Raw genomic sequence first — 26662 nt, forward strand, 5'->3', positions numbered from 1 at the left:
GTTAAGCATCACCTGAGTGCAGCCCCAACACCGGGGGCCTTCCCTTTCCCATCTTTCAGGGCACCACATAAGGAAGAATAATTTAATGCTGCTTTTCATGAAGTCAGCCCCCAGCCAGGGGCAAGTTAACAGCCCAAATGCCCAGCCCAGCCCCCTGCCCTGGCCCCGGGGCTGCCGTGTGTTCCCAGCACTGCCGCAGAGCCGAGGCCTTGGGCTCCCCTCCCTGAGAACGGCCCCTGGGGCAGAGAGGCTGCTGGGCACCTGCCTTTCCCACCCTGCAGCCCTCCCGCCTCACGCTGCTGCCCCGTGCTGGCTCCTGACCCTCTGGGTGAGGGTGCCACAGCCTGAGCAGGGCAAGGTTTGGGGAGAAGGCAGTGTGAGGCGGGGGGGCTGCCCCGCTCCGCTGGGGGAGCCCGTGGGGCTGGGCTCTACGAGCTGGCTGGCTTGGTGAAGTCGTCCACCCCTGTGATGGTGGCCTTACAGAAGAAGCAGTCCTTGTTGTTCATCAGGTGCTGGTTGATGCAGGCTCTGGGACAGAGGAGGAAAGAGCATCAGCCCCCACCCACACGGCACAGGGCAGGGCCAGGGGCTGGAATCATCCTGGTGGAGGTCACACATGGGAGCTACTCACTTGCATGACTTGTGGGAGCAGGGCCTGAAGATGGCTGAGATGGGGTGTGCGTAGCAGATGGGGCACAGGTCTTCCTCACTGGTGGGCTGTGGGGGTTACCAGGAGTTAGCAGGGCCATCCAAAATCCCGTGTCTCAGGCCTGCTGTCAAGGACTGGGACAGAACTGGGGCAGGGGCAGGACTCACCAGTGTGGTTGCAGCTGCCTGCTTGGACTCCTCACTCAGATGGTTCAGCATCTTTTCCACCTTTGTCAGCTCCTCAGTACTGATGTACTCTGTGTCTGGGGAGGAAAGTGGGTGTTTGTGGGGTGAATGGGACCCTCAGGCTGTCCTGAGGCTGCTGAGTGATGCACAGGGGCTGCAGCTGCCCTTGGGGACCAGCAGGACAGAGAGCACCGGACACTGAGAAGGGCAGAACTAATGGCTGGCACTGGATACATCCCCATCCAAAGTGCTGCTTATGGAGTAGTGGAGGAAGGCATAGACACCTGTCCCCAGAGCCTAAAAGGGCTGGGATGTTGCAGGGGACACAGACACCAGCAGCCCCATTCCCCCTCCCCAGCTGTGGCTGGGAGGTGAGCAGAGCCCAGCTCCAGAGCAGTGCCAACACTTACAGGTGTGCAGGGAGAAGTGGCGCTTGTCCGTGGCCGGGGCAGCTGCTGCCAGGGCCGAGGGCTCGGCGTGGCCCAGCAGGTACTGGATGGAGCGCAGCTGGAAGCAGGGATCTGCCAGCAGCACCGCCGTGGCGCGCTCGGTCCTGCCGGGGAACACAGAGCTCAGACAACCCCCAAAACAGAGCTCAGACAACCCCCCTGTGCTCCCCCACCAGCATCCACAGCTGTCTCCCCCTGGTCCATGCTCAGATGCAGCCAAAGAGCAGCAGCCATCCTCATCCTCCTCCTCCCCCTCTGGCACCCCGACTCAGAGGCTTGGATCGATGCAGTGCTTCAGCACTTGCTGAGGCTGCAGCCCTCGGGCCAGTGCCTGAGCCGGGAGGGCAGCTGAGGAATCCAGCGCTGCCCTTGGTCACAGCACATCAGGGGAGATGCTCTGCAGAGCCTCACACGGGGGCTGGGGCCCTCCTGCAGCGACAGGACAGCTCAGGGTGCGCTCAGGGCAAACGGGTCCCCCCAAGAGGGAGGAGTCACGGCCCTCCCTGATTTCAGTGGGCACAGCCAGGACAGATGAAGGTCGCCTTAATGAGTGTCTCCCTCGGGCACCAGTGCCTGGTAACAGTCCCTGGCAGGAGCAGAGCTGCTCCGTGGCCGGCCCAGGGGCAAGCAGAGCAGCCCCAGTGGCAGGAGGGGCAAGGGAGCAGCCAGTCAGCACAAGCTGAGCCAGGGCGCAGGGGGTTAACAGCCCCTTGACTCGCAGCAGCCGCAGCCGCCAAATTAGCTTTTTGCTGCCCTAATGGAAAACAATTCCCCAGCTCTCCTCTTCCCACTAAACCGCCTGAGCTCTGGATAATGACATTCCTGCGTGTCCTTCACCCTGTGGCCACTCCTTCCCCGTCAGCAGCCCGCGGCACCCCCTCTGCCGTGGGGACCCCGCCGGGCTGAGCCTCCCTGCCCACCGCAGGGCCGGGGGTGCTGGGGGGTCCCCAGCCCGTGGGGTGATGAGGATTGGGGAGCAGGACGGACCGCGGCTGGCAGAGAAGCAGCACCGGGCGGGGGGTGACCGCCATCCCCACTCGCAGCCTGGTGCAGGATGTGACACGAGGGGCTCCCAGAGGTGACGGGTTTATTCCAGCATTCTGCAAGCGGCTGGGCAGCGGCGGAGCAGCCGCTCTATGGATTACAGCCCCCATCCTCAGCTCCCCGGCGGCCGCACATCGGTACGGCCAATGGTCCTCGGCTCCCCTGGGGACGAGCGACCACGCAGGGTCGGTGCTGGCTGCGCATCCTCTGCCCACCCGCAGGGAGGGCCGCGGCCAGGGAAGGGGACAGGGACCGGGCCAGGGCCACCACTCCCCGCGCCGGGGCCAATGAGATCCCGCCCGGCCCCCTCGCCGCGCACCGCCCGCCCGTAAATAGGGGCAGGAGCGCTCCCGGCTCCCGGAGCTCCCGGAGATGCTGCCCGGGACGGAGCCGGACCAGGCTCCCCGGAGGTCGCAGCGTGCGGATGTTCCCCGGCGGCGCTGAGCCCTGAGAAACTTCGCACTCCAGGGATGAGCAGCTCCGGGAGGCAGCGAGGCGCCCGCCCAGCCCGACAAAGACACAGCCCGAGCGCCCCAGCCCCCCGGTGCTGACCGGCGGCGCCCGGCCCCCGGCAGCGCAGGTACGAGGCAGCCTCGGGTGAGCCGCGGCACGGCCGGGCAGGGCGATGCCGCCCTTTGGGGCTCCTCAAGCCTCACGGCTGGAATCGGGATCCTCTTTCGCGGGGTGCAAAAGGGCGCCTGTGGATGCTCGGTAGAGCCAAGGCAGCGCAGGGGGAGAGACGAAAGACGGCGGCAGATTTTTCTTGCGTCTCATCGAGCCTGGCCGTGCCGCGGGGCTGTACGGAGGCTCCTGCCCGCCACAATGTCCTCGCCGGCGACCGCGGACTCGGTGTGGCCGTGGGTGGCAAAGCTGTTCCTGCTGCTGCTCCAGCTGTGCGCCCCCCGAGCCTCCCCGCGGCCCCACCGCTGCCCCAACACCTGCATCTGCACCTCCGACCTGCTGAGCTGCAGCCGGCAGACGCTGCGGTGGGTGCCCCAGGCACTGCCGCCCACCACCACCACGCTGGACCTCAGCCACAACGCCCTCAGCCAACTCCACGACCACTGGCTGGCCGCCCTCCCGCACCTCGAGGCCCTTCACATCAGCCACAACCAGATTCGGGACCTTTCTCCGCGGGCTTTCCACAACGCCTCCTTCCTGCGGCACCTGGACATGTCCTCCAACCACCTGCAAGCTGTAGAGAGGCACTACTTCGAGGCGCTGGTGAGCCTGGAGGAGCTGCTGCTCTACGACAACCACATCAAGCGGGTGGATGAAAACGCCTTTGCCAAGCTGAGCGATCTGAGGAAAGTCTACCTGAGCTGGAACAACCTGACCACCTTCCCCTTCCATGCTGTGCAGGGGCTGGGAATCCACAAGCTCCGCACGCTGGACCTCTCCTCCAACAGCCTGAGCAGCATCCCCGTGGAGGTGCTGGCAGCTCTGCCCGAAAACGTCGGCAATGGCTTGTACCTGCACAACAACCCCATCAGGTGCAGCTGCCAGCTCTACCTGATGCTTCAGCGCTGGAATCAGCGAGGTTTCAGCTCCGTGAAAGATTTCTCAGAGGAGCACACCTGCAAGGTGTCTGACAACGTGCCCCGATCCCTGATCAAGTTCCTCAAGCACAGAGACATGTTTGAGAACTGCTCGGCGAGCACCGAGGACGAGCACCTCTCGCACCTGGAGGTGGTGGTGGGCCAGCCCGTCCTGCTCGCCTGTAACAGCAGTAACAGCAGCCTGCCCCACGCTGCCAGCACCTCCATGTGGATCACCCCTCACCACGAGCCCATCAAACACCCGGGGAACAGCGATCGCTCCCTGGAGGTCTATCGCAACGGCAGCCTGAGGATCGCCGCAGCCAAGCCCTGGCTCTCGGGGGTCTACGTGGGCTTGGCCATGAACAGCCCCTACAACTTCAGCAGGATGTGCGAGTTCAACGTGACCGTCCTCTACCCCAAGGCAGCTGGAGAGACCTTCAGCACTGGCCTCACGACCCTGCTGGGCTGCATCGTGAGCCTGGTGCTGGTGATCATCTACCTGTACCTGACGCCGTGCCGCTGCCTGGGCTGCTGCAGGCGGCCGGCGCCGCTGAGCCCCCCGCAGGAGTGCAGCGCCCAGTCCTCCATCCTGAGCACCACTCCCCCGGCCACCGACGGGCCGCACCGCAAGGCCAGCGCCAACAAACACGTCGTGTTCCTGGAGCCCATCAGGGAGGCGCAGAACGGCAAGATCCGCCTGGCCCTTGGCGAGGACTTCCCCGACCCCAAGCACCCCAAGGTCCTGCAGCTCAAGTCGGACTCAGAGTCCATCAGCTCTGTCTTTTCTGACACCCCCATTGTGTCTTAGTGGGACAGAGCTGGGAGCAGAGCCGAGGCCTCCCAAGAGCTGGTCTGCTCCATTGCTGCTAGATCAGGATTATTGGGCATCCCGAGCTCCTGGCTTAACCATGACCCACGGGACTGACTGACATCACCCACAACTGCTTCAGCCACAGGCTCCTGGTGGGTTCTGGGCCACGGACACATTGGTGCCCAGCACGAGCACCTTGCATAATCTGCTGGCAATGGCCTTGTTAGCACATGGGTAACGCTGATGAACCCAGCATGCTGGAGAAACACCCTTTCATTTGGGCACCTGCCCTCCCTAGTGTGACACCAGGCCTGGGGGTCTGTCATGTCCACAGGCATGAGATGCCCAACCTGACACCATTGCCACAGACCCCCCAGGCCAAGGAACAGCTGTGACAAGTGGGACACTGTCCTGGCTCATGCCAGGTCCTCAGGATTGGTGATGCCACTGTCCTCTCCCAGCACACGCCATCAGCATGTGATGGCTGGGAGCAGGGGACTGTGACCCTGTCACAAACAGGGGGTACACATCCCCACAGCCCTCCCCAGACATGGCCGTGCAGGAGGGATGGAGCTCAGCGCCCGACCAGCCACGCAGCCAAGCAAACCTTCCAAGCTTTTGCTTCCCGAGAAGCTGTAAATCGTCCAGGCAGGACGAGGTGACGAGCCACAGCGCCCCAGCCCGCGCTGCTCAGTGCCACCAAGGACACCGAGGTCCCCGATGCGCCACGCGCTCCCCGCTGCTTCTCCTTGAGGCGGACACGCTGCTCGAGCACAGCTATTTAGGCAGTAACCCAATCAGCCTATCGATAAATGTGAGTAATCCTCCCCTCTCCTGGGCCGTAATTCTCTAGTTCCATTGGAATAAAAATGCCTATTTTTTTAAGCTCACGCTGGGCTGAGTGTCTCCTTGCCCTTGCAGCAGTGTGCAGCTCACGGGCACAGCGGTGGGAGGCTGAGGGAGCCCTGAATTCCTGCAGGCCTGGCACAGGGAGCATCTTGTTCCCATCAAATGGCCTTCAGGTGGCCTTGGCAAGGGAGTTAAATGTGCTGCTGGTGTGCTGCTGGTGAGAGAGAAGCACCCAGTGGTTTGTCCTTGGGAGGGCAGGTCCCCTAAATGATGCCTGGGAGCTGGGGAAGGAGCAGCACTGACTGACAAAAGGGCACATCCAGACCCCGAAAGGAACAAACAGGCTTTAGATGCAGGGGAAAGAAACCACCAGGGATGGGCACTGCCTTTGGGACTGCCTTTGGCAAAGCCCTGGTGCTCCCTGCAGATGGAACCCCCCCTTCATTTCACCTACGCTGCCTTCCCTGGCACCCACCCTTCCCTCTTCCTGAAACAGGGAGTGGTTCTGTCCCCCAAAACGCCTGTCTGATCCCACAGAGGGATAAGGGTATCCTACCCATCTGCCAGTCACCAGTGTCCCACCCACAGCTGGAGCAGGAGCGTGTGGCCATCACAAGCAGCACAGGGGGGACCAGGACCCTTCAGACACCTGCAGCCCCCTCCCATGGCTGAGCTCTGGTCCCAAGGGCTGCTGGCAGCCCTGTGACTGGCACAAGGGGAAGAACCCTGTGGCATTGGGACCACACTAGCACACATCCTTTCAACTTCTCTGGCTAGGAAACAAGCAGCTTTTTTCCCAGCAAAACCTCAACTTTGTGCCCAAATAAATTGTCAATTTTCCTCCCTCCACCCAGGGAGGGGTGAGTGCCTGGGAGAGCAGCTCTCCTGAGGCAGCCTGGCCTCCCAGGCCGCTCCTGCCGTGCCTTTGTGCAGCTCCTGCCCCGCGGCAGCCGGAGGTGACGGATGCACAGCGACAGCCCCCGCTGGCCGTGCCCTCGCTGGCCCTGTCACCTCGTGTTTGTGCAGTGTCCTGACGGGCCAGGACGCCGGGCCAGCCACACGGGGGCTGCCGAGGAGTGGCAGTGTCAGACTCAGAGGTGAGCGGCACCTTGAGGGTGGAGCTGAGCTGCTGCCATCACCCCTGGCTGATGGCAGGGATGCCATGGGAGGGAAGGTCTGAATTTAACCTGGCAACGTCTGGGAAAAGGAGAGACCCAGCTGACTGCAGCCAGGCCCAGGCAGAGCATGTGCCACCTCTAAGCACACCTCCCTCCAGAAGGAAAGATGAAGTGGGCCCCAGCACCCAGAGTGGGTGTTACCCACCCATTATCACCATTCTTGTCTGTCTCCCCAAAAATCTTCCCCTTCCCCACTGCCAACACCAGGCATTAGTGTTCCTGCAAACCTGCATCCTCAGCTGAGGATAATGACTGAAGATTGGGGAAAGCTCAGGGAGTGTAAGAAAAGCTCCCAAGGGCCTTTCCAGGGACACATCAGCCTGGAAAAGCCCAGGAGAGCTCTCCTAGGCTGGCTGCAATTCTCCTATCCCTGCAGGAAAGCTGAGGCTTGCTCTCCAGGGCTTTGCTCTGAGATTTGTATCCGTGCTGCCCTCAAGGGATCCCTCTGCCTCTCCCCAGGAAAGTCCTGCTGCTGCTTTTCACACGTTCCTGGTGCTCAGGAAGGATCCCACACCACCACACTGCTGATCCAATGAGCACTGGGAGGTGGATTGAACTGTTCATTAAGCAGCCTGAAAGGCAGAACATCTCAGCAAGGAAAAACAGCCAGGAGCAAAGCCTCTCTGACAGGCAGGAGCTGGGAAACCTAATGGATCTTCCCCAAGGAATTCACTGTCCTCTCCTGGCAGCCACCTCCACCATTACAGCCCTGGCTCCCTGCCAAAGCTCCCTCCTGCTCCTGGACTCTGCAGGGCAAAGGAATGGGTCAGCAAAATCTGCCTGGCCCTGGCACACAGGGACCTGTGCCAGCATGTGTGGGGACAAGGATGGCTTTGGGATAAGGATGGCTTTGGGACAAGGATGGCTCTGGGATAAGGATGGCTTTGGGATAAGGATGGCTTTGGGAAAAGGATGGCTCTGGGATAAGGATGGCTTTGGGATAAGGATGGCTTTGGGACAAGGATGGCTCTGGGATAAGGATGGCTTTGGGATAAGGATGGCTTTGGGACAAGGATGGCTCTGGGATAAGGACTGTCTTTGGGATAAGGATGGCTTTGGGATAAGGATGGCTTTGGGAAAAGGGCTGGCTTTGGGATAAGGATGGCTCTGGGATAAGGATGGCTTTGGGAAAAGGATGGCTCTGGGATAAGAATGGTTTTGGGCTAAGGATGGCTTTGGGACAAGGATGGCTTTGGGATAAGGATGGCTCTGGGATACGGATGGTTTTGGGATAAGGATGGCTCTGGGATAAGGATGTTTTTGGGATAAGGATGGCTCTGGGATAAGGGCTGGCTTTGGGACAAGGATGGCTTTGGGGACCAGTGTCCAACACTGCCTCCTGTCTCCTCTGGCACCTCACACCTCAGCCAGGACAATGGGGGAGCACTGAGTGCCAGTCCCATCCTGTCCTCCTGTCACCAAGGATGGACAAGGCAGGGCCTGGATCCTTTCCTTATGATGCTCACAGTTTTCCAGAGAGCTCAAATCAGCAAGGCCTGCTCCAGCCTCCCAGCACGTGCCTGGCAGCCCCAAGGGGCTGGGAGAGCCCTGGCAGTCCCATCACTCAGGATGCAGCACTTGGAGCTGGCAGCTTGTGAAACACTGACCACACTCCTTTTTTAACCATGAAACCTGGGCCAGAGCTAATAATTCTGTGCTCTGGCTCATGCTCACCCCAATGTTACACACTGCAAAACTGCAGTACCGCCCATTTTCTGAGTTTTTTCTGAGTTTTTTAGTTTTACCTTTTAGGGCAAGGTACCAGGACTCCTTCAGACTGTATGATCCATGAAATGTCTACTCCTGCCCCTCCTTCCACCACAACTTGCTCACCAACACTGTCACGGGAGCATTAGAGTTTAGGGGATCCCAAATTAATTACAAAATCTACACAGGAACTAAGCAGAAAACTGCCATGTCCACAGGTCCAGCCAAGCCCCCAGTGTCCCAGCAGCACTTGAGCACACAGAGGGTGGCCAGGCTGATCAGGAATCTGCAGGCTGGGATCTTCTGAGCTTTCCAGTGGAGGTCATCCCAAAACAATTTAGGAACTGAGCAGTCTTTTCAGCCTTCCTCTCCCACCCAGTCTTGTGCCTCCTTACACTTCTACCCCAGGAACTCCTTTGTCTCCTCCCAGCCCATCTCTCTTCACCCATCCATAGTTTGCAAAGGGAGAACAGTGCAGAGACCCAGACAGGAATATCCCAACACCACACCAGCCCAATGCTGCTTCTGGCAGCTCCCACTGGCTCCTGCTCAGCATCCCACTGGCTCAGCATGGTTGCTTGTGGTTCAGGATCCCTGTCCTGTGCTCTGATGGCCAGTACCACCATCATCCTGGTGAGCACAGGGCTTTTCCTCCTGTCTTCTCCATCCTTCATGCAGAAGTCCCTGGGAGATGCACCTTGAAGGCTCTTTAGGACTTGTCCTGTACAGACTGGTTCTCTGGCTCCTTCCATGTGTCCCAACCCTCTCCTCACCCTGACAGCATCACCCCCCTGCCTCTGAGGGGATGGAGGGAGCATGGGGAAGCCCATGGAGCAGAGCAGTGGCCCTGCCCTGACACACCTCAGCTCATTTCCACTCTGGGATGGCCTCTCACCTCCCACAAAGGCAGTCCTGGTTACAGCCTGCCCTCACACCCAGGGGAGCACAGCCTCACCTCTGGGCCTCCCCCCTTCCCCTGCCTCTCACCAGGATCTGACACCAGCTCTGGCCAGCTCTGCTCCATTAGCTCACTCTCAAAGAGGCTTAATAGAAAATCTGCTCAATTATTTAGCAAGCAGACAAAGAGAGGGCTGATACTGCCTGAAGACAGCCAGGGTGTGTGGTGTGGATCCAGCCCAGCTCCTGGCTCAGCCTGGCAGATCTCCTCTCCTCCCTGCTCAGTCATTAAGGCTGCAGAGGGAGCAAAGGGGCAAAGGGACATCCCTGCCCTCGGCCCTGCCAGCCCCTGGCACTCCCAGTGCTGCTCTCAGAGCTGAGGGTGGGAGGAGGCACCCACCAGGAGCAGCACAGCCCATCCTGCCTGAGCCAGAGAGGAAATGCACCTCTGCTCCCTCAAAAGCACAGCCTGCTCCATCCAGGGACCACGGGGATGATGGATCAGCTGTCTCCCCACAGCCCAGCCTGGGCAATGCTCCCTTTCCTTGTGCTTAATGGCTCTGCTTGATGCCAGGAGTCCACAGCAGGAGGACTCAATGCCTGGATGACTGTCCTGTGCTGGGAAAGGAGCAGCTGAGGCATCTGATTGCAGCCTGAGAACACGACTGGATGAGCTGGCAGAGCCCTGGCTCTCACTTACTGAACTTCCCCACTGCAATGTTCTTGTCCTATAAATGAGAGTTCATTCCTTCAGCACCAGATGAGCCCATTCCCCATGTCCCAGATGTTTGCAGCACCTCCCAACCAAGTGCCTGGCACAGTGTCTGCTTACTGGGTTAGAGGCAACCACAAAATGCACAGCCAAGGCAAGGAGGTCTCCCAAGGTCCTGTCCCTGCCCTCATTCTCTGGGGCACAGCCTCCTCACAGGGATCCAGTCAGGGTCACCCTGTCCCTGGTAATTCCCACAGGATGTTCCTATATGCAAATGTGGGTTGGAAAATCTCTCTGTTAATGATTTCTCTCAATCTGGGAGTTACCAAATGGCACCTGGGAGAGATTTCTACCAGCTTGCAGCACTGCCCAGGTAGAGTGCTTCTGGGGAAGGACTCAAGCCTGTCCTATTATCCTGCTTGCTGCACTGAGAAAGCAAAAAGGAAAGCTGTGTACAGATGAGTTGATGTGAATGGGTCTGCTCTGGAGAGCCTGGTTACACACAGGACCCTTTAAATCACTTCAGCCATGGCAATCATCTCCCATGAGAGTGTGAAGAGGAAGGTTTGAATTCTCCTGTTCCATTCCTCTTACTCATGCACCTGGATACACAGGCTTCCATTGCTGTGCTCTGGGCCAGCCATCACGGACACCCATTCCCTGGGTTTTGGGTGATTCCTACCCCAGCTGCACCTCCCAGGTTTCAGCAGCCTGTGGGGATGGTGCCTTGGACAGAGGATGAAACCAGGGCTAAGCAGAAAAGCCTCAGTGTTTTGGCTCTCTCCATCCCACCTCTGTTTGCCGTTTCCCAGTGTGGCTGCACAGAGCAGGACAGCTCTGTAAGAGGGGTGCACACCCAGGCCTCAGTTCAGAGTGCTGCCAAGGGTGTGGGGGCTCAGTGCTCCCTTCCCTGACACAGCCTGTGTCTCTGCCTGGTCTCTGCCATCCCCTCTGCTCACTAGAGGGTCTCCACACTGCCTGCCTTGGTTCTTTTGTCTTGACTGACCTCAGTGGCTCCCCTGCAATATTTGCCTGCCTTTTATAGATCACTGATGTCTCAAACCTCAGGTTTAGTGATGGCTTTGCAAAATCACACAGAAGAATTTTGCTTTATGGATATTTTTCCCTGGGCTTCCTCCTGTTCCACCTTCTGCTTCTCTGCTCAGTCAGGTCCACCTTAAGGACACGATGCTTTTCACACATCATTCCACTATTTTGCATTTATTTCTCCTTTCCAGTGCTCAGGGAAGTGACTACAAAGCCCTTAAACATCAGAGACTTGCCAGTTCCCTGGAGCACAGTGTCTCTGGTTTGTGATGGTGCAGCCTGAGGCAGGAAGGATGCTGTTGGCACACAGGGGACACTGCCTCTTGGTGATGACACTGCCTGCCTGGAATTCACAAACCCAAAGCACAACACGCTTTTCAGGGGAAGAACAGAGTCCGGAAGCTTTCTGTCTCTTCAGGATTCCCTTCAGGCTAGGAAGGATGTGACTGATATCCCACTGCCATCTTCCCAGTGCTCTATGGAGTTTGATAAACTGAGGGACAACCCTTCCCCTTCCCCATTTTGAGCTGACAAGTGACCTGACCTGGGGCACATGTTCAATGGAGAGACAGGCAGGGAAGGACTCCTCATGCTGGCATGAAGGGAAGGGTTTTATCACCTCCCCCTTCCCTTCAGGAAGAAGTGTCTAGTTGCGGCAGCAAATTCATGATGTTTGCCCTTTCCACAGAGCAAGGTTCTGAGGGCAAGCAAAACCCACCTCTGTTCAGAGCCCAGAAAGGCCACTGATCAATGCCCTTGTGCCCAGGTTCTGACACTGTCACACTTGGGGCTGTAGGAGTGGTGCAGCAGCCACGGGAGGCAGGTTATAATTAGATATATTTGTGTACATCTTTGAGTCCTTGAGAGAAGGAGCTGAAAGAGTGGCTGCAGGGCTGAGCTGCTCGGCCAGCTGGGACTCTGCTCCCTGCAAAGCCAGACACCATTGTGTGCTCCAAACATGAAAACAAGCAGGGTGTGCAGCACAGACAGAACAGCCCCATCTCCTACAGCAGCCTGCAGCAAACAGTGACCAGGCAAGACACCTGCAAATGACACTGGGAGACAGCAAGGGCAGGGCTGCAGAGTGTCTGAATAAGTCTATTTGCAGGGCTCAGTACAAGCAGACACAGATACATAAATGATCAGGTCAGCTGTGGCTTTGTCCAGCCACAACACTCCCCTAGTGCTGCCTCTCTGAATAACTGGCTGCTGTGAAGACAAGATTTGTTTAATCTTAAAATCAGCATCACCCAAGTGCCTGGAGAAGACTTGCCTCACATTTGTGTGAGGTGACTGTCTCACACATCTAGGCAGCCAGAGAGCTCTGCACACATTCTGATGCCTTCCTAAGAGGGGCCCAGGGTGAAGGAGCTCCAATGAGCTCCCTTCCATCCATCCCTGTGTGCTGCAGCACTGTGGTGTGTCACCACATCAGCACAGCTCTGTCACACGCAGCACCCACACCTTCCACCAGCAGTTGTCCTGTCACGCAGTGCCAGCCCCATCCCAAGGAGGAAGGTGCACATGTGCTGTCAGTACAGCATCTCACAGCCACCTCTCACAAGGGTTTTCCACCACAGCCACCTCTCACAAGGGTTTTCCACCACCACAGGAAGGGGCTTTGCACCCAGCAGTAGCTACACTGGGAATGTGGCTCTTTGGTTTCTGCCTGCTCCACACTCATCAGCTTCACCTCACTTCAGTCTCCACACCCCATGTTGCTCCTGCATACCTCCCATGCCCCACTGCAGCACCCACAGCAGTGCCACACAGAGACCCCATGCTTTGGAAGGCAAAGGCCACTCACCCCTGAACATCAGCGTCCACCAGCAGCCGGACCAGGATCCCTGTCACAGCCACAAGGATTGGGTAATGGTCCACGCTCTCCAGCCCTGTGGGAGCAAAAGGGAAAGGTCAGAGCTTCTGTCACCGTGTGACAGGCAGAGCAGGCAGGTCTGAGGGCTGATCCCACCCAGCTCTGCACTAACCCTCAGCCCAAGGCACCCCTCCCTCCCACCCCAGCGCACACTCCCACAGAGGGCACGCACTCACCTGGCAGACGGAGGTTGACCACTCTGTCAAACAAGTTCCTCTCAGCTGTCACACGGTTCAGCACCTGGTTCAGGAGCTGTGGAGGGAAAAGCAGAGAGGGTTTGTATTTTGTGGATGGGCCTTCCTGTGAGCAGCATCCGAAGAGCTTTGGGGCAGCATGTCCCTATAGTTTAGACTCAGTGCCTGAGAGCTGGTGGATGCACAGGGGGAGGCTCACAGCACACACCTAGCTTGGCCCTGGCATGGAAGGACTGGTACCACATCACAGTGGTTGTACCAAACCAAAACCTCCCAGAGAAGAGTCAGTCTGAGGTGAAGACACCTGAATGTCAGCACCTCTCACCAAAATCTGAATTTCCACCTGCAGAAGCTGAGCTACTTCTGCAGAGAAAAGCCCCTGGCAAGCAGAATCTACAGTCCCCAGGACAGCAAGAGCCTGTGAAGGGTGAGCTGGCAGCCCTGGGCAGAAGCAGTGTCAGCAGGGTGAAGCACAGCCCAGGTCCTGCCCTGCCTGGAGCTGGCAGCAGGATGCACCTACAGCTCTGAAGCACAGGGTGAGTGCAGAGAGCAATTGCAGAGATGGAATCAGCTGTGACCACACTTCATTAGCCACCATTAGCTCTTACTCAAACCCCCAGTGGGACAAGCAGGGACTGTTCCAGGCTTGACACAAGTGCTGCAAGCTGAGCTCCATCTCTAAAATGCAAAATCCCTCTTCCTGCTGCCCCAATGCACAACAGCAGCACACAGTGAGCCTGGTCAGTGCTGGGGCATGGCTCCATAACAGCAGCAGGTAAGCAAGGAGGAAGCTGCAGCACCCCACTCTCTGCTGCACATTCCCCAAAGCCACCTGCTAAGGGCCTCTCACTTTCCTCCTCACTCAGCTGAGCACTTCCCTCATGATTATGGTACCAGACCCTGCTACCTCTTGCTCTGTTTCATCTGCTCAGAGCCCTGAGCCCAAAGATGAACCTTTGTGGTACTGCCAAGGTACATCTGACTGCTCTGCACCAACCCAGTGTGTACAAGGGCAGGCTGCCCCCAGGGCTCTCCAGGATTGCTCATGCTTTAGAAAATAAATGAATTTACTGGAGCCTAAGGGGAGCTGTGAGTTGGAACGGGGCTGTCCCAGTCACTGTGGCAGGAAAGTGGAGACATTTAGTACCAAATTCTAGGACTGAGGGATAAAGGACCAAGATGCCTGCCCAAACACTGGAGTGTGTGCCCTGTGAAACCAGCTATACTCTCCACAGCTCCTCACCCAGAAATATCACACCTTCTCTCCACATTTCATGGCATTGCTTGTCACAGGAGAATTCAGCACTTACTGGCCCCTCATAAGGAAGATTTAAGCAGCTGTCACCCTCCCTCCCAGCAGAGGTAGAAACCACCTGTGACCAGAGCAGTTGCAAAGGAGGGGAGCAGTTGATATGCAGATATTTTAGGGATATGCAGAGATTTTAGGGAACACCACCTGTTCTGCAGCACCTCTAAGTACTACAGCACTTACAACAGGAGCCCCTGGTTCAGCACACATCCACAGGGAGGGCAGAGGGGTCCCCATGCAAGAGGAGCCCCTGGTTCAGCACACATCCACAGGGAGGGCAGAGGGGTCCCCATGCAAGAGGAGCCCCTGGTTCAGCATACATCCACAGGAAGGGCAGAGGGGTCCCCAAGCCCCTCCAGATGCTGCTTCTCCACACAAGAGGGTACCTGGGCGAGCCTGCGGAGCAGCAGCTCCGAGGAGGGGCGGTTCCAGTCGAGGAAGATCTCTGGGGCCAGTGTGACAGTCATTTCCAGCACCCTGAGCAGGCTCACCGACAGGTCAAAGCAGGTGGCACACACCTTCAGCTGCCTGCTGTCCACAAAATTCCTCTCCAGGCGCTCTGCTGCCTGCTGGATCTGCCAAGCAACGGAGACAGCTTCAAAAGGAGCCCCTTCCCAGTGAGTTGTGCCCTGAGCCCCTGTGTGTGCAGGGCACAGCACCCATGGAGTGCTGCAGCCCACAGCCCTGGGCACACCCACCTCCTGGATCATGCCAATGAACTCGGAGAAGGCCCAGTTGAGCTGGTTCAGGACGCTGTTGAGGAAGCTGGGGGCCAGGTCGCGGTCGCTGCGGAGCAGATCTGCCATGTGCCGCTGCAGCAGGGTGGAGGGACACGGCTCTGAAACCACACAGACACAGCTTCAGGGCCTGGGCACAGGGCAGCCACGAGCCAGGGGCAAGGGCAGGCTGAGAGACCAGCCCTGGGCTTGGGAAGTGCTGGCTTGTTCCTTACTAAGCCCCACTCCCTGCTGGGCTAGTTTGCCCCCGAGCAGGCAGCACAGGCAGATAGCTCAGTCCTTCACAGGGACAGAGTGTCCGAGTACCCAGGCTGCTCTCAGCCCCTGGCTACCTTAGCAAGCCCAAAGGATATCAGCTCTTTAGTGATTATCAACTCCCTTAGGATTTCAGCTCTTTGCTTGCTAAGGTGCCCAGGCTAGTGGGGAAGCAGATGTGAGAGAGGAGAAGAAAAATGTCCTGGGGTTCCACAGTGATGGTTTTATTGAGGGGTCTGTGAAGGGTTCCAGCGATGGCTCCTCTAACCAGAATGGGCTAAAACAGCCCCTTTTTATGGGGTATAAGGGGATCCAAACTTGTCCATTAGTAGGGGTTAAGAAAAAGTGACCTATGGGGTTACAGAGATAAGCTGGGGTCCAAAAGGCGGAAGAGAGGGGCTTCTTTTGCTATTTCATCATGATTTAGCAATTCCTATAGTTAAGCCTTGGCCCCCCATGGGGCCCTAGCCAGCTCAGAGCCTGCTACACCTTACAGTAAGCAGACATGGCAGGACACTGGGAGCTGGCACAAGGACTGTTCTGAGCAGTGATCGTGCCTGTTGGGCCTCCCAGCACTTCTCTCCAATGCCAGCCTGAATTAGCCAGGGAAGAGCCCTCTGTGCCTGCTGCTGCCCACATGCACAGGAGCACTGCCCTGCAGCTCAGCATCCCTCTTGCTCAGCTCTGCAGAGGCCCATGGTCAGCTCAGCTTTAATTGCTCCTGATACCAGTGTGGCAGCAGCTGCCTGGAGCCAGCACAGCCTCACATGGCTGTGCCTGTCTGTGTGGGGAGGAAGGTATACAGTAAATCCCACTCCTGAGAGGCTTCTGTATGGAGCTGAGGCTGGTTCTGCCCTTAGCAGGCTCAGGCAGAGCTGCCCACACTCCCCAGCCAGGTTCAGCCCAAGCACAGACACATCCCCTTGGTTTTGTGGCATCTCATTTCTGGACTTCCTCATTATCAAGACCACAGATGAGGTGAGGCCCAGCATCTGGGAAGCACTGTGGGGCTGTGTGGGACACCAGCCCCCATGGATGGGCAGGGAAAAGAAGGGGGCACAAATGGGACACATGCTGCTCACCAGCAGTAGGACCCACTGTCAGCAAGAGGCTCACAGAACATTCAGTACTACAAGGGAAGGGTGGTGGAGCTCAGCCCAAAACTCAGGGCTTGGAAAGAGAAATTAGCAGATTTACCAGCTATAGGGGAAAACCCCAATCTAACTACATGTTCCTCTACTAGAAGCTATTACAAACAGCAGGTGGAAACCCTGGCAGCACCAGGAGTGCCATGCCCAGAGGAACAAGCTGTGCTGTGACTGCAGAAGCTCTCTGGGGTTGCAGCCTTCTGGAAGGGCCAGCGTGGCAAAGCAAACACAGCACAACTTCCACCACATCCATAGGGATCAAGGAGCAAGGCATAACTACAGGCAGATTGCTAGCTGGGATTAGCAAAGCCAGGGAGGGATGACAGGAGGCTGTCATCTGAAATGGAAACAGGACAAATTATTCTGTGAATATCCACTAGCAAGTGCAATGAACTTCTGTTATTATGGAGGACACTCACTGAATCTCACAGTGCATAATAACCCCAAGCAGGCCAGTGGCCTAGCTTTGATCCTGCCTAAAAGCTCATTTTTGGGAGGGATTTCATCACAACAAATGTCTTTGATGTCCTGCTCCCACCCACATGTACTTTCCCAGCCTTTGGCTACACGTGGCTCAGGGACAGGCCAAGCCAGACATCCTTTTTACATATTTATTGCTCCTCTGGAGATTTCTTGCCCAGAGTCCTCTGAAACTGTGTAAGCCTTTAGCATTAAACATGTCTCAGAGCAACATTCCACAGTTCAGCTGTGTGTAGCAGGAGGAATTCAGATTGGAGCTTGGCTCCTACTTGCTTTGTTTGTTAATATTTATTCTCAGTAACCCCTTCCTTCTGGTGGTAGAGACAGCAAGATGCTCCTCTCCAGTCACTTCCTCCAGCTAGCTGTGATTCCACACCATCATGACAGTCCTTTAAACAGGGTCAGCCCCAGGCAGTGCAGTTTCTCCCACTGAAACTGTCCCATCTTTGTCCCTTTTGCCACAGCTCCCTGAAGCCCAGCACCTCTCCCATGTTTTCCTTGGAGAGGTGCAATCAGAAGCACACACAGCATCCAAACCACAAGCACGTGGCAGATTTGCACAAAGGCATAATGTGGTTTTGGTTTTGTTCTGGTTTGCTTTCCTCACAATTCCCGTTGCGTAATTTGTCCTTGGACTGAACATCAAGCTGTTTTTCTCTAGAAGATGACAATAGGCTGTCAGTTCAAGGATAACCCTCAGGAACTGTCCTGAGGCACAAGAGAAGCCCAGGAGCCAATGCTGGGGCAAACCTTGACTTCTCTGCCAGTGATGGTGAAGGGCACAGCACACTCTTAGTCCACCACTCTGCACTTGGTGATGCTGAATTCTATCCATGTTTTTTCTCCCACTCATTCAGAATTGAAAAGTCTTCTTAACAGGGTTAAGTTTTCAGTGCCTTCTTTTCCCCAGCCTCCCTTCAGCTTTTTGTTAAAACTGCTGATGTGTTAGTCCCTTTCCAGCCTTCAAGTACCAAAGCAGTTCTAGGCAGAGATCACCACTCCTCATGGAGGAACTCTGCCTGCTGTCCTGCTGCCAAAGCCTCTTTTACTAACACTGCAAGTCAGGACAGATCCCAGGATGAGCTACCCAGCCAAAGTCTACCTCATTTGAAGGCAGCTTTGGTTTTTTGAAGGATGGCCCCATGCTTGTAATAACTTGCTTTATCCTGATTTTTAGTCAATGACTATTTCCTCACAGTCTTTTTTCAATGAGTGGTGTGATTCTGCAATTCTGGGTCCTTAAATACTTTTCCTGGTGCTGGCAGACAGTGCCAGACTATAAGAGCATTGAAAACTGGTGCCTTTCGTCAAACCTCTCCACAGGTAAATAGGTTTATTGAAGGTTTTAAACCTAACACCAGGAAACAATTATTTCCTTGGCTTTTGTTGATCCCAAGAGGATTCTGAATCTAAAGATGCTAAGATCACTGCTACTCTTTGAAAGCAGTGTAAGGAACAAGCCCTGGAACACAGCACAAACAGCTTCACTCCTTGCACAAGTTCCCAGAAGAGGTAAATATTACTGGTATGCAAACCCCAGTCGTGGTGCTGTGCCCATCTTTATTTGCAATATTTCATCTCTGCTGGGACATTCTCACCCACCTGAGTTACCACTGCCCTCCTGGGCAATGCCACATTCCTTATGTGCCACTGCAGGCAGGGATGGCATTTCACAGGGAGCCTGTGGATACTCAGTGATGGGGAAACTATCTTGATCCTGGCACTAGGAAATCATCAATGCTTCAAAATCTGCACCTCCCTAACACAAAAGCCACTCAATCATGGCTTAGCCTTCGTTATGGCAGATAAACATCAGTCATTGGAACAGAAATTGGCATTTTTTCAAGGCCAGAAGTTTTGACCTCGATACATTTAACGTGGGCAACAGAGCGTGGAACCAAGGGGTTGGAGATACATCTGATGTTTCCACAACAGAAACTTCCCTGCAAAAATATAAACAGAATAGAGGAAAAGGAAATCTAGGTAGGGGAAACAGTGAATTAAAACACAGAGTTCTTGAAGAAGATTATGAGGGAGCCAGAAACCCCAGTGCTCCAGCAAGCACCTGGGTTAAAAGGGTCACTGGGAGCATGATGAAGCAAAGACATAAGTTAAAACACAGGAGGTAAAGTGAACCTAATCAAACATAGGAAATGGTAGGCAAAAGCAAGGAGAAAAGGGGTAATAGATGGAGAAGACATAAAAAACATCCTTGACTGACCATAGTAATGCAAAGTTTTTTCAAGAATAGGGAAAAATATAGCAGAATTATTTAATAGATGTAGTAATGGCAGAAAGTATACCAGTAGCAGAAGCCCATTATTAGAGAGAGTTAAAAATTAATAAAGCAGGTGAAGTGGAAGCCTTCAGTAAGTGCTCCTACTAGATAATGGTAAAGAAGCAGTCACATACTTTCATTACAGGAAGGTAATTATGTACTTTTATAGTTTGCTAATGACCCAGCAAGATTTCTAACAGGGCTAATTAGGAGACCTCTTGGTCAGCAGCCCGAGGGGTCTCTGGGCACAGCAGCATTTACAGTAGAGTCTGAGCACAGAAGAGGAAAGCCCCAAATGGACCAGGTTCAGAAGGAAAGCAGCTCCACCCAAGAGCAATGTGAGATTTTGAAAGGCTCCAGCTGTATCTGTGAGCTCAGTGCTTGTTCAGAGATGCATTGAGAGGGCAGCAAAGGAGAGGCTGCAGGGCCAGGCAAAGCAAAGCAGGCAGCACCTGGGGGATGAGACATCCATGAGGTTGGGTGTGAGGCATCAGGATGGCCCAGGGCTCCTGAGATCCTGTGTGCCTCCAAAGCAAAGCCCTGGCAAACAGGCTAATGTGAGTTTTGGCTCCATCACCAGCACATCAGGGAAGGTTCCCACCTGCATGGCACCAGAACCTCTGGGGCTGCTAAAATATGGCAAGAGCAAACACCCCACAGGGCTCACAGAAAAGCAGTGTGATTGAATAAGAAAGAGAGGCCATGCATTTTTCCCCACTGAAAAGGACCAAGAAATGAGTTTACCCTGGTACAAAAGTGCTTCTGAAGAATAAAATGTTGCAAAGCAGAGAAAGGCAGCAGCAGTGGAAGGCAGAAGGTGAGGTTAGGTAGGGGAAATGGCTTCAAACTGAGAGACAGTAGGTTTAGATTAGATATCAGGAAAAAATTCTTTACTGTGAGGGTGGTGAGACCCTGGCACAGGTTGCCCCAAGAAGTCATGGACACCTGGAAGTGTTTAGAGTCAGGATGGACAGGGCTTGGAGCAACCTGGTCTAGTGGAAAGTGTCCCTGCTCATGGCAGGGGGTTGGAACAAGAATGAGCTTTAAGGTTCCTTCCAATCCAAACCATTCTATGACTCCCATCAGGAATCATAAGCCATGGATTTATTTCTGAGGGTGAGCAATCACCATCAGAAGGGCTTGGACAGTTCAACTACTACCAGCTGATGCTTTTGGTGTTGTGGGATCAAGATGGGATCTCCTTAAAGTCCCCTTCAGCTTAGGCAATTTGCTGGACTTGGAAAGGGGACATGAGTGAACCCTCTGGCTTGTGTTGCACAACATCTCAGCTCGATGATCTCATGGTCCCACCTACCCTCCCTCCACCTGAGGGCTGTGTGGGCAGAAGGCTGGGGCAGAGCAGCCCTGTGATGCAATCTGAAGCCATCCTGCAGCTCTTGCTTTTCCAACCCAGACTGGCCCAGCACAGAGCCACCACTGCTGCTCCTGCTGTGTGTGCCAGGGCAGGACCTGGCCCTGCCAACATGGCATGGTGAAACCAAAACAAATCCCTGCAGCACCTGTGTGTGCCAGGGCAGCACCTGGTGCTGCCAACACATCCTGGTGAAACCAAAACAAATCCCTGCAGCACCACCAAGCACAACTACCCCTGTCTGCTCTCAGGAGCCAAACTGAGGGAGAGCTCTGCTTGCATGAGAGCTGTTCAGTGCCAGTGGAGCTGAGGAATAACTCTAGGAACAAGTAAGGACACAGATGGCCTTTCTGAGCCTCTGCCCCCCCTGGGTAAGCCAGGCAGCATCCACTGCTGGCCCTCAGTGAGCACAGGCAAGAGGCAGCAGAGGAGACCAGGTACTTTGTGCTCTGGGTGCTTCATGGATGAGTGAGGCAGCCTGGCAACCTCCTCCACCTGTGCAGCCCTCCAAGGAAGCATCCCAAAAGCAGGACAAGGCTGGAGCACCAGAGAAGAGGAATTTGCCCACACTCCCTTCAGCCTGGCCTGCAGCAGCAGACCCAGACAAGCAGGGATTTCCTCAGCTCAGCAGTTTGTCCCATTGACTCTGCCAGTGCTCAAATTGCAACAAGGTGAAGACTGATGGGTGTGAAGGGGAAGGGGGGTCACCTCCTCCTCCCTCCCTGGACAGCATCTCAAGGACACCTCTGAGTCCCCTGTCCCTCCTCAATTAAATCAGCACTCATTATTGATTTGGTTGAGCCTTAAAATAGCCCTCCCAGGAGTAAGTCCCCAGTAGGCAGCAGGGCCACTCTGGGCTCAGGCTCAGACTCTGTGGAGCCACACAATGTGTGGAGCAAGGCCTGGAGAGCTGAGCAGCTCTGCTGCTGCCCCAGAGCTCCCCAGGGTGGGCTGAGCTCAGTTAAACCCCACAGGACTGGTGACAGCCACTTGGTTGTGCAGTGGGACAGTGAGGGACAGCCATGAGATCCCTCCTGCATGTGTGCCAGGGCTGCTCCATCTCATCCAAGGATGAGAGGAGCCCCTCCAGCAGGGCTCTGACCCCAGAGGTAACCCTGGTAAAGCAGCTGCAAGAGCAGGTCCATGATGCAGCCCCAGAGACTGACACATGGGCACAGCCCCCCTGGCTTCTCCCAGGGATGGAGCTGAGGAAAACAAGCCCTTGTGAAGCTCTCTGCCTACAAAGGGTCTCTCTAGGCAGAAGAGGGGAAGCAGGGAGCTCTCTAAAGCTACTCCACCAGACAAGAGAAGGTCACACAACAAACTTACTCTGGAAACTAGCAACAGAGAGATCCCCTGGGCACCATGGGCAGGAGAGAGAAAAGAGAACAAGAGTTCTGTTAGAACAGACAGGCAGCTCCCAGGACAGGGCTCAGCATACACCTCCATGTGCCACCTGTCCTTCTGAACCCCACTCCTGAGCAGCTCTCCAGGAACAAAGTCTGGCACAAAGCCTTTTCCACAGCAGAGGGGCATCAGGAATGGATCCACACAAGCCCAGAACCTGGGAGGGTAAAGCTGGGGGCATGTTCTTCAGCTCAGGAAAGGGAACTTCTCCCCACATCTTTCTCAGCCACAACAGAGCTGAGAAACCCCTCAGCTCAGTGACAGTGCTGAGAAGCAAGCTGCAGTGCCCACGGCTGGATAGGCCCTGCCAGGCTCTGAGGGATGCCAGGATAAAACACTCCCTGACTGCAAACTCACACAGTGCCCTGTCTCCTTGGGCACCCCATCCCTCTCACAGGGCACTGCTGCTTGGCAAATGTGGCAGCTCTCCCCCACAGCAGCTCTTCACTATGCACATGGCAGAGCTTGCTCTCAGGCTAAAACTCTGGTAAGGATGCAGTCCTGGGCCTCTCTCTCCTCTCCTTTGGAGGGCAGAACTCCTACTTATGATGGATGTAACTCATGATTTGGCATGCCCAAATCAGCAGTAGAGAGGCTGGGGATGGCCAGGCTGTAAAAACCAGGCCTGGATATTTGGCCAGGAGCACCCTCCTTTGGCAACTATCCCAACAGCTTGGCCTGGCCCACAGGGAAAGCTGCTAAGGAAGAGGCTGGAACTGCCTGAGCCCCCATGACAGCCCTGAGTGCCAATCCCTGCCCCACTCACTCTGCAGGCTGGGGAGGCTGGCATCCTCAGGCTTGGTTTTCAGCAGGTGTGGGAGCCGTGTGTATCTGTACCCAAAGCCACAGCCCTGGCAAAAGAGGGAGGGAAAGATCTTAGAGGCTGAAAAACAGTTTTGCTGCTACTGGGAAGTGAAATGGTCAGTGTCCCAGCAGCCCCAGGTGCTGAGAGGGGCAGGGATGCAGGATGCTCACCCGCCATAGCCTGACGAGGATCCAGTTGGTCTGTGCCCAGGGTCGCTGCTCATAGGGAGCCAGGAGGTTCTTCATCATGGAGATCCTCCTGCCAGACAGGGACAAAGGTCAGCCCACAGGGTTTGGGAACAGGAGATTGAGCAGCACACACAGTAGGACCCGTGAAGCTGGGGCAGAGCAAAGCCACTCTGGTAAAAGGGTGACAGAAGGCTCCCATATCAACTCCACCCCCCTGCTGGTAACTCATGGACCCTCAGTGGTGCTTGGCAGCCCTCCTGCTCGCTCACCCAGCCCTGCCACCACCCCAGCCCTGCCCCAGCTCCCAGGAACACGCAGGGCAGCACTTACTGCTCTTCTGGGATCCTCTCCACAGCACGCAGCGAGTGGGGGTAGCAGACGTAGCTGGCCAACGCCTGCATCAGCGAGTCCCGGATGTCTGGGGAGGAATGACAAGGGACTGGGCCAGGCTCCCAGGGACACACAGCACGCCAGGGAGCACCTCAATGCCACTGCCTGGCAGGCACTGGCCCTCATGGGGAGGCACACTGTCCCTGCTGACATGGAGAGGATGCTCAGGCTCAAACAGCTAAGAAGGAAGCCCAGACTGGATATGCAGGTGGCTGGGACACAAGTCCTGCTCTCAAAAGGGTGTCCTAGGTCATGTATCCTGCCACAAGCAGGGTAAGGACAGTACCCAGCCTCACTCTCAATGTAAAGGCATAGGCACTGAACAGATTCAGCAAACAGATCCCAGCAGAAGCCTGGTGAGCCACTGGCAGTGGCACTGGCCAGACCTGTGGCATTACCACCCCAAAAGCACAGGAATGCAGCCTCACCTGTGCCCACAATCCTCGAGTCAGCAAAATGCTTGGCCAGGATGGCTGCAAGGCGCATGAGGGTCTCTTCATAGCCTGCAAGAGAAGGAGGGAGCAGGGTCATGGCAACAGCCTGAGGGGCAGCCCTGTGGTCCCACTGCTCCTGTGGACATGGCACAGGCCCTGGAATGAATTTCTGCTACAGCTCCCTGCAGCTCAGCTGTGTGTTCAGCTGTCAAAACAGAGAGCTGGGAAGACACATTCACTTCCAGAAGAGCAGAGACTGAAATAGTTATTCAGGGAAAGATAAAACCATGCAACAGAGTTGGATGGCAAGGGAGAAGTGTCTGGTGCTGAAGAGGCTGAGCAACACAAAGAACACCCTAGGTCTATGCAGAAAAGCCATGTTCAGCCTGCATGCTCTGTAGAAATTACTACTGCTCAAGTCTGCTCTTGCCCAAACAAGAGCACTTCAGCTATGTCCTGTCGGTGGGAACAGAAGCTTTTCTTACCTCCATGGGCTCTAGAAAACACAGAACTATTTGCTAAGAGCTCAGAGAGGTCATTTAGCCAGAAAAGTACAGAATGTGCACAGACAGAATCCACCTAAACACAGACTCTTGGCATGAAGTGGATGATCATCTCCATAGGAACATCTTCAAATCCCAGGGGAATTCAAAAGTAGTCCCAATTTCTGCACTCATGGAACATCCTCTCCCACCCAGAAAGCAGAAGGCTGTGGTAGAAATTACTGAGGCAATCACATCTTACAGCACCCCAGTCCATTCCTGATACCTCCTTGGAAACACAATCCATAGCTGCCAGTGATTTTCACTACAGGCAGCCCTGTGACAGCTTCACACAAGGCATGGGCTCCCTACCTGAGCACAGTGACCACAGCTCACCACCTGCCCCAAGCCCAGACAACACACTGGGGCAGCACACCACAACCAGGAACAGACCCAGAAAGGAAGATGCCCAACTACCGCTTCACCACAAGGATGTGTGACATGTCTTGCTTTCGATTTTATCATGTCAGAATCAAGAAGCTGTCCCCATCCCCTCACCTGGAAGTTCCTCCATGCTGTTGACAGGGCTGAAGTAGTTCTTGAGTGCACTGTAGCTGTTCATAGCCACGCTGAGGTAGAATTCTGGCATGAAAGCGAAAAGCGAGCCCGTCCTGTCGCCGTGCTCGATGGTGCGGATGCACACGCGCAGCAGCCAGTAGATATCCTGCATCTTCTCCTGCCAGGAAGAACACAACTCCCAGTCAGCTGACAGCTCCTCTTGGGAGAAACAACCACCAGCATCACACTCAGAAACATCCCCATATTGGAGATCTTGCTCAGACATCTTACTGCTCTAAGTTCAGTAACCAGAACTGTGCTATTTGGTCTTTCCACAAAGCCACAGAAGTGGCAGCTGGAAGAAACAACCAGAGATCTCCACACCAACCTCCAGCACAGAGCATGGCTCTCACCAGTGTGATGGTTTTGTTTCACCAAACCTTGAGACCCTCCAAGCACTACTCCTTACCAGGGCATGTGCAACCACACAGGCCTGGCAAACAAGCATGTGACTTTTGATTCCAAGGACACTGCTGAAGGAAAGCAGGCACTGGCACTTTCCAGAAATCTGCTGGAAATAAAGCTGGTCCATTGTGGGGATTAAATGGGAACAGGCTGAAAAGCTCACACCAGCTCAGATCTTTGCAAGAGGCAGCCACAGCCCTTCAGGTTCTGTGCCAGCCATTCAACCAGATTTACTGTCCTGAGGAACATCAGCCTCTTGTCTTTCTAAACAAAAATCAGAGGGTCCTAAATTAAAAACAGGAAATTTAAGGTCATCTACATAACTTTAAGCCATAAAAATGGGCGCCACCAAAGCCATAAAAAGAGGAAATATTATTTCATATCCTGCAATGCCAAGAAATAGCATAAGCAATAGCTACTTGCATAAAAATAGATGGAGAAGGGTTACACTTCTAATTTAAGAAAAAATTAAAATCAGAGGTGCAGATAAGGCATTTCATTTGCTTAATGTCTTTTCTAAAGTATGTTGTTACTATCTTTGGGAGATTTTCATGGGTTTATTCTGTAACTAGGCTGAACTAGTACAAATCAACTAAACTGACTAACACACATCTTTTTCTCAACACTGACCCACATCTCAGCCAAAGTGTTACTTTAAAGATAAAAAACAACTGTGCAGAACAACATTAAGGTTGAAAAAGCTGCATTTGGCTTTAAGACTTGACAACTTCAAACATAATTTCAGGTATTAGCAAGCTAGATGAAAGCCTACACCAAGAGGATACAAAGATGTGATTAGCCAGTGAGATAGATAAATACAGTGTTGTAATAAAATAAGCTGTAATAAAATAAGCTGTAATTCCTCCTGGGACGTTTTGAAGGCAGAATTATGTGCTTTAAAACTATGAGTGTTTTTAAGCATTCCCTTTTTCTAACTTTGAATCCCCCAGAATAAACCAGTGGCTAATTCCCTTGAGGAAGGAGCAGCCTCTGCCATGCTCTGACACCTCAGCACAGAGCAGGACCTCACCCCTAGACAGAGCCAGGCTCCTTCTCTCCAACAGCAGCAGCTGTGATCATACAGATGAGATCCTCCAGTGCACACACAATTCCCAGAGATGCAGGAGCTGCTGGATGGATGCCTCCACTGGGAAAGAGCAGGGACTTGAGCTGACTGTGAGCTGGAGCCCTGAAGGCACAGGTTCCTCAGTGCAG

General features: G+C 55.0%; 2 protein-coding genes across 3 annotated transcripts in view; one reads left to right on the plus strand and one right to left on the minus strand.

Annotated features, from left to right (window-relative positions):
* Nucleotides 1-31: 31 nt before the first annotated feature.
* The window catches only part of RNF123 (ring finger protein 123), a 48405-nt gene continuing 21774 nt past the window's right edge, over nt 32-26662 (minus strand). For both annotated transcript variants that reach the window (XM_054280696.1, XM_054280697.1), the window contains exons 27-39: nt 24983-25160; nt 23937-24011; nt 23449-23536; nt 23101-23188; nt 22892-22976; nt 15147-15286; nt 14835-15023; nt 13122-13197; nt 12877-12961; nt 1245-1387; nt 817-911; nt 632-717; nt 32-528 (exon numbers count right to left, since the gene is read on the minus strand). In XM_054280696.1, coding sequence (XP_054136671.1) covers nt 429-528; nt 632-717; nt 817-911; nt 1245-1387; nt 12877-12961; nt 13122-13197; nt 14835-15023; nt 15147-15286; nt 22892-22976; nt 23101-23188; nt 23449-23536; nt 23937-24011; nt 24983-25160 — 1428 coding nt within the window. In that variant the 3' untranslated portion in view covers nt 32-428. The remainder of the gene's footprint in view (nt 529-631; nt 718-816; nt 912-1244; nt 1388-12876; nt 12962-13121; nt 13198-14834; nt 15024-15146; nt 15287-22891; nt 22977-23100; nt 23189-23448; nt 23537-23936; nt 24012-24982; nt 25161-26662) is intronic.
* On the plus strand, nt 2901-5866 carry AMIGO3 (adhesion molecule with Ig like domain 3). The gene has a single exon (XM_054280698.1). The coding sequence runs from the start codon at nt 3150-3152 to the stop codon at nt 4674-4676; it is 1527 nt and encodes a 508-aa protein (XP_054136673.1). The 5' UTR covers nt 2901-3149; the 3' UTR covers nt 4677-5866.

This window comes from Melozone crissalis, unplaced genomic scaffold (assembly GCF_028551555.1).
Source record: "Melozone crissalis strain CALT ecotype California unplaced genomic scaffold, PUWL_Pcris_2 ptg000029l_1, whole genome shotgun sequence".
Lineage (NCBI taxonomy): Eukaryota > Metazoa > Chordata > Aves > Passeriformes > Passerellidae > Melozone > Melozone crissalis.

What these genes read in the sequence shown, in the direction of transcription:
- AMIGO3 (XM_054280698.1), top strand. Translation starts at nt 3,150, where the DNA reads ATGTCCTCGCCGGCGACCGCGGACTCGGTGTGGCCGTGGGTGGCAAAG.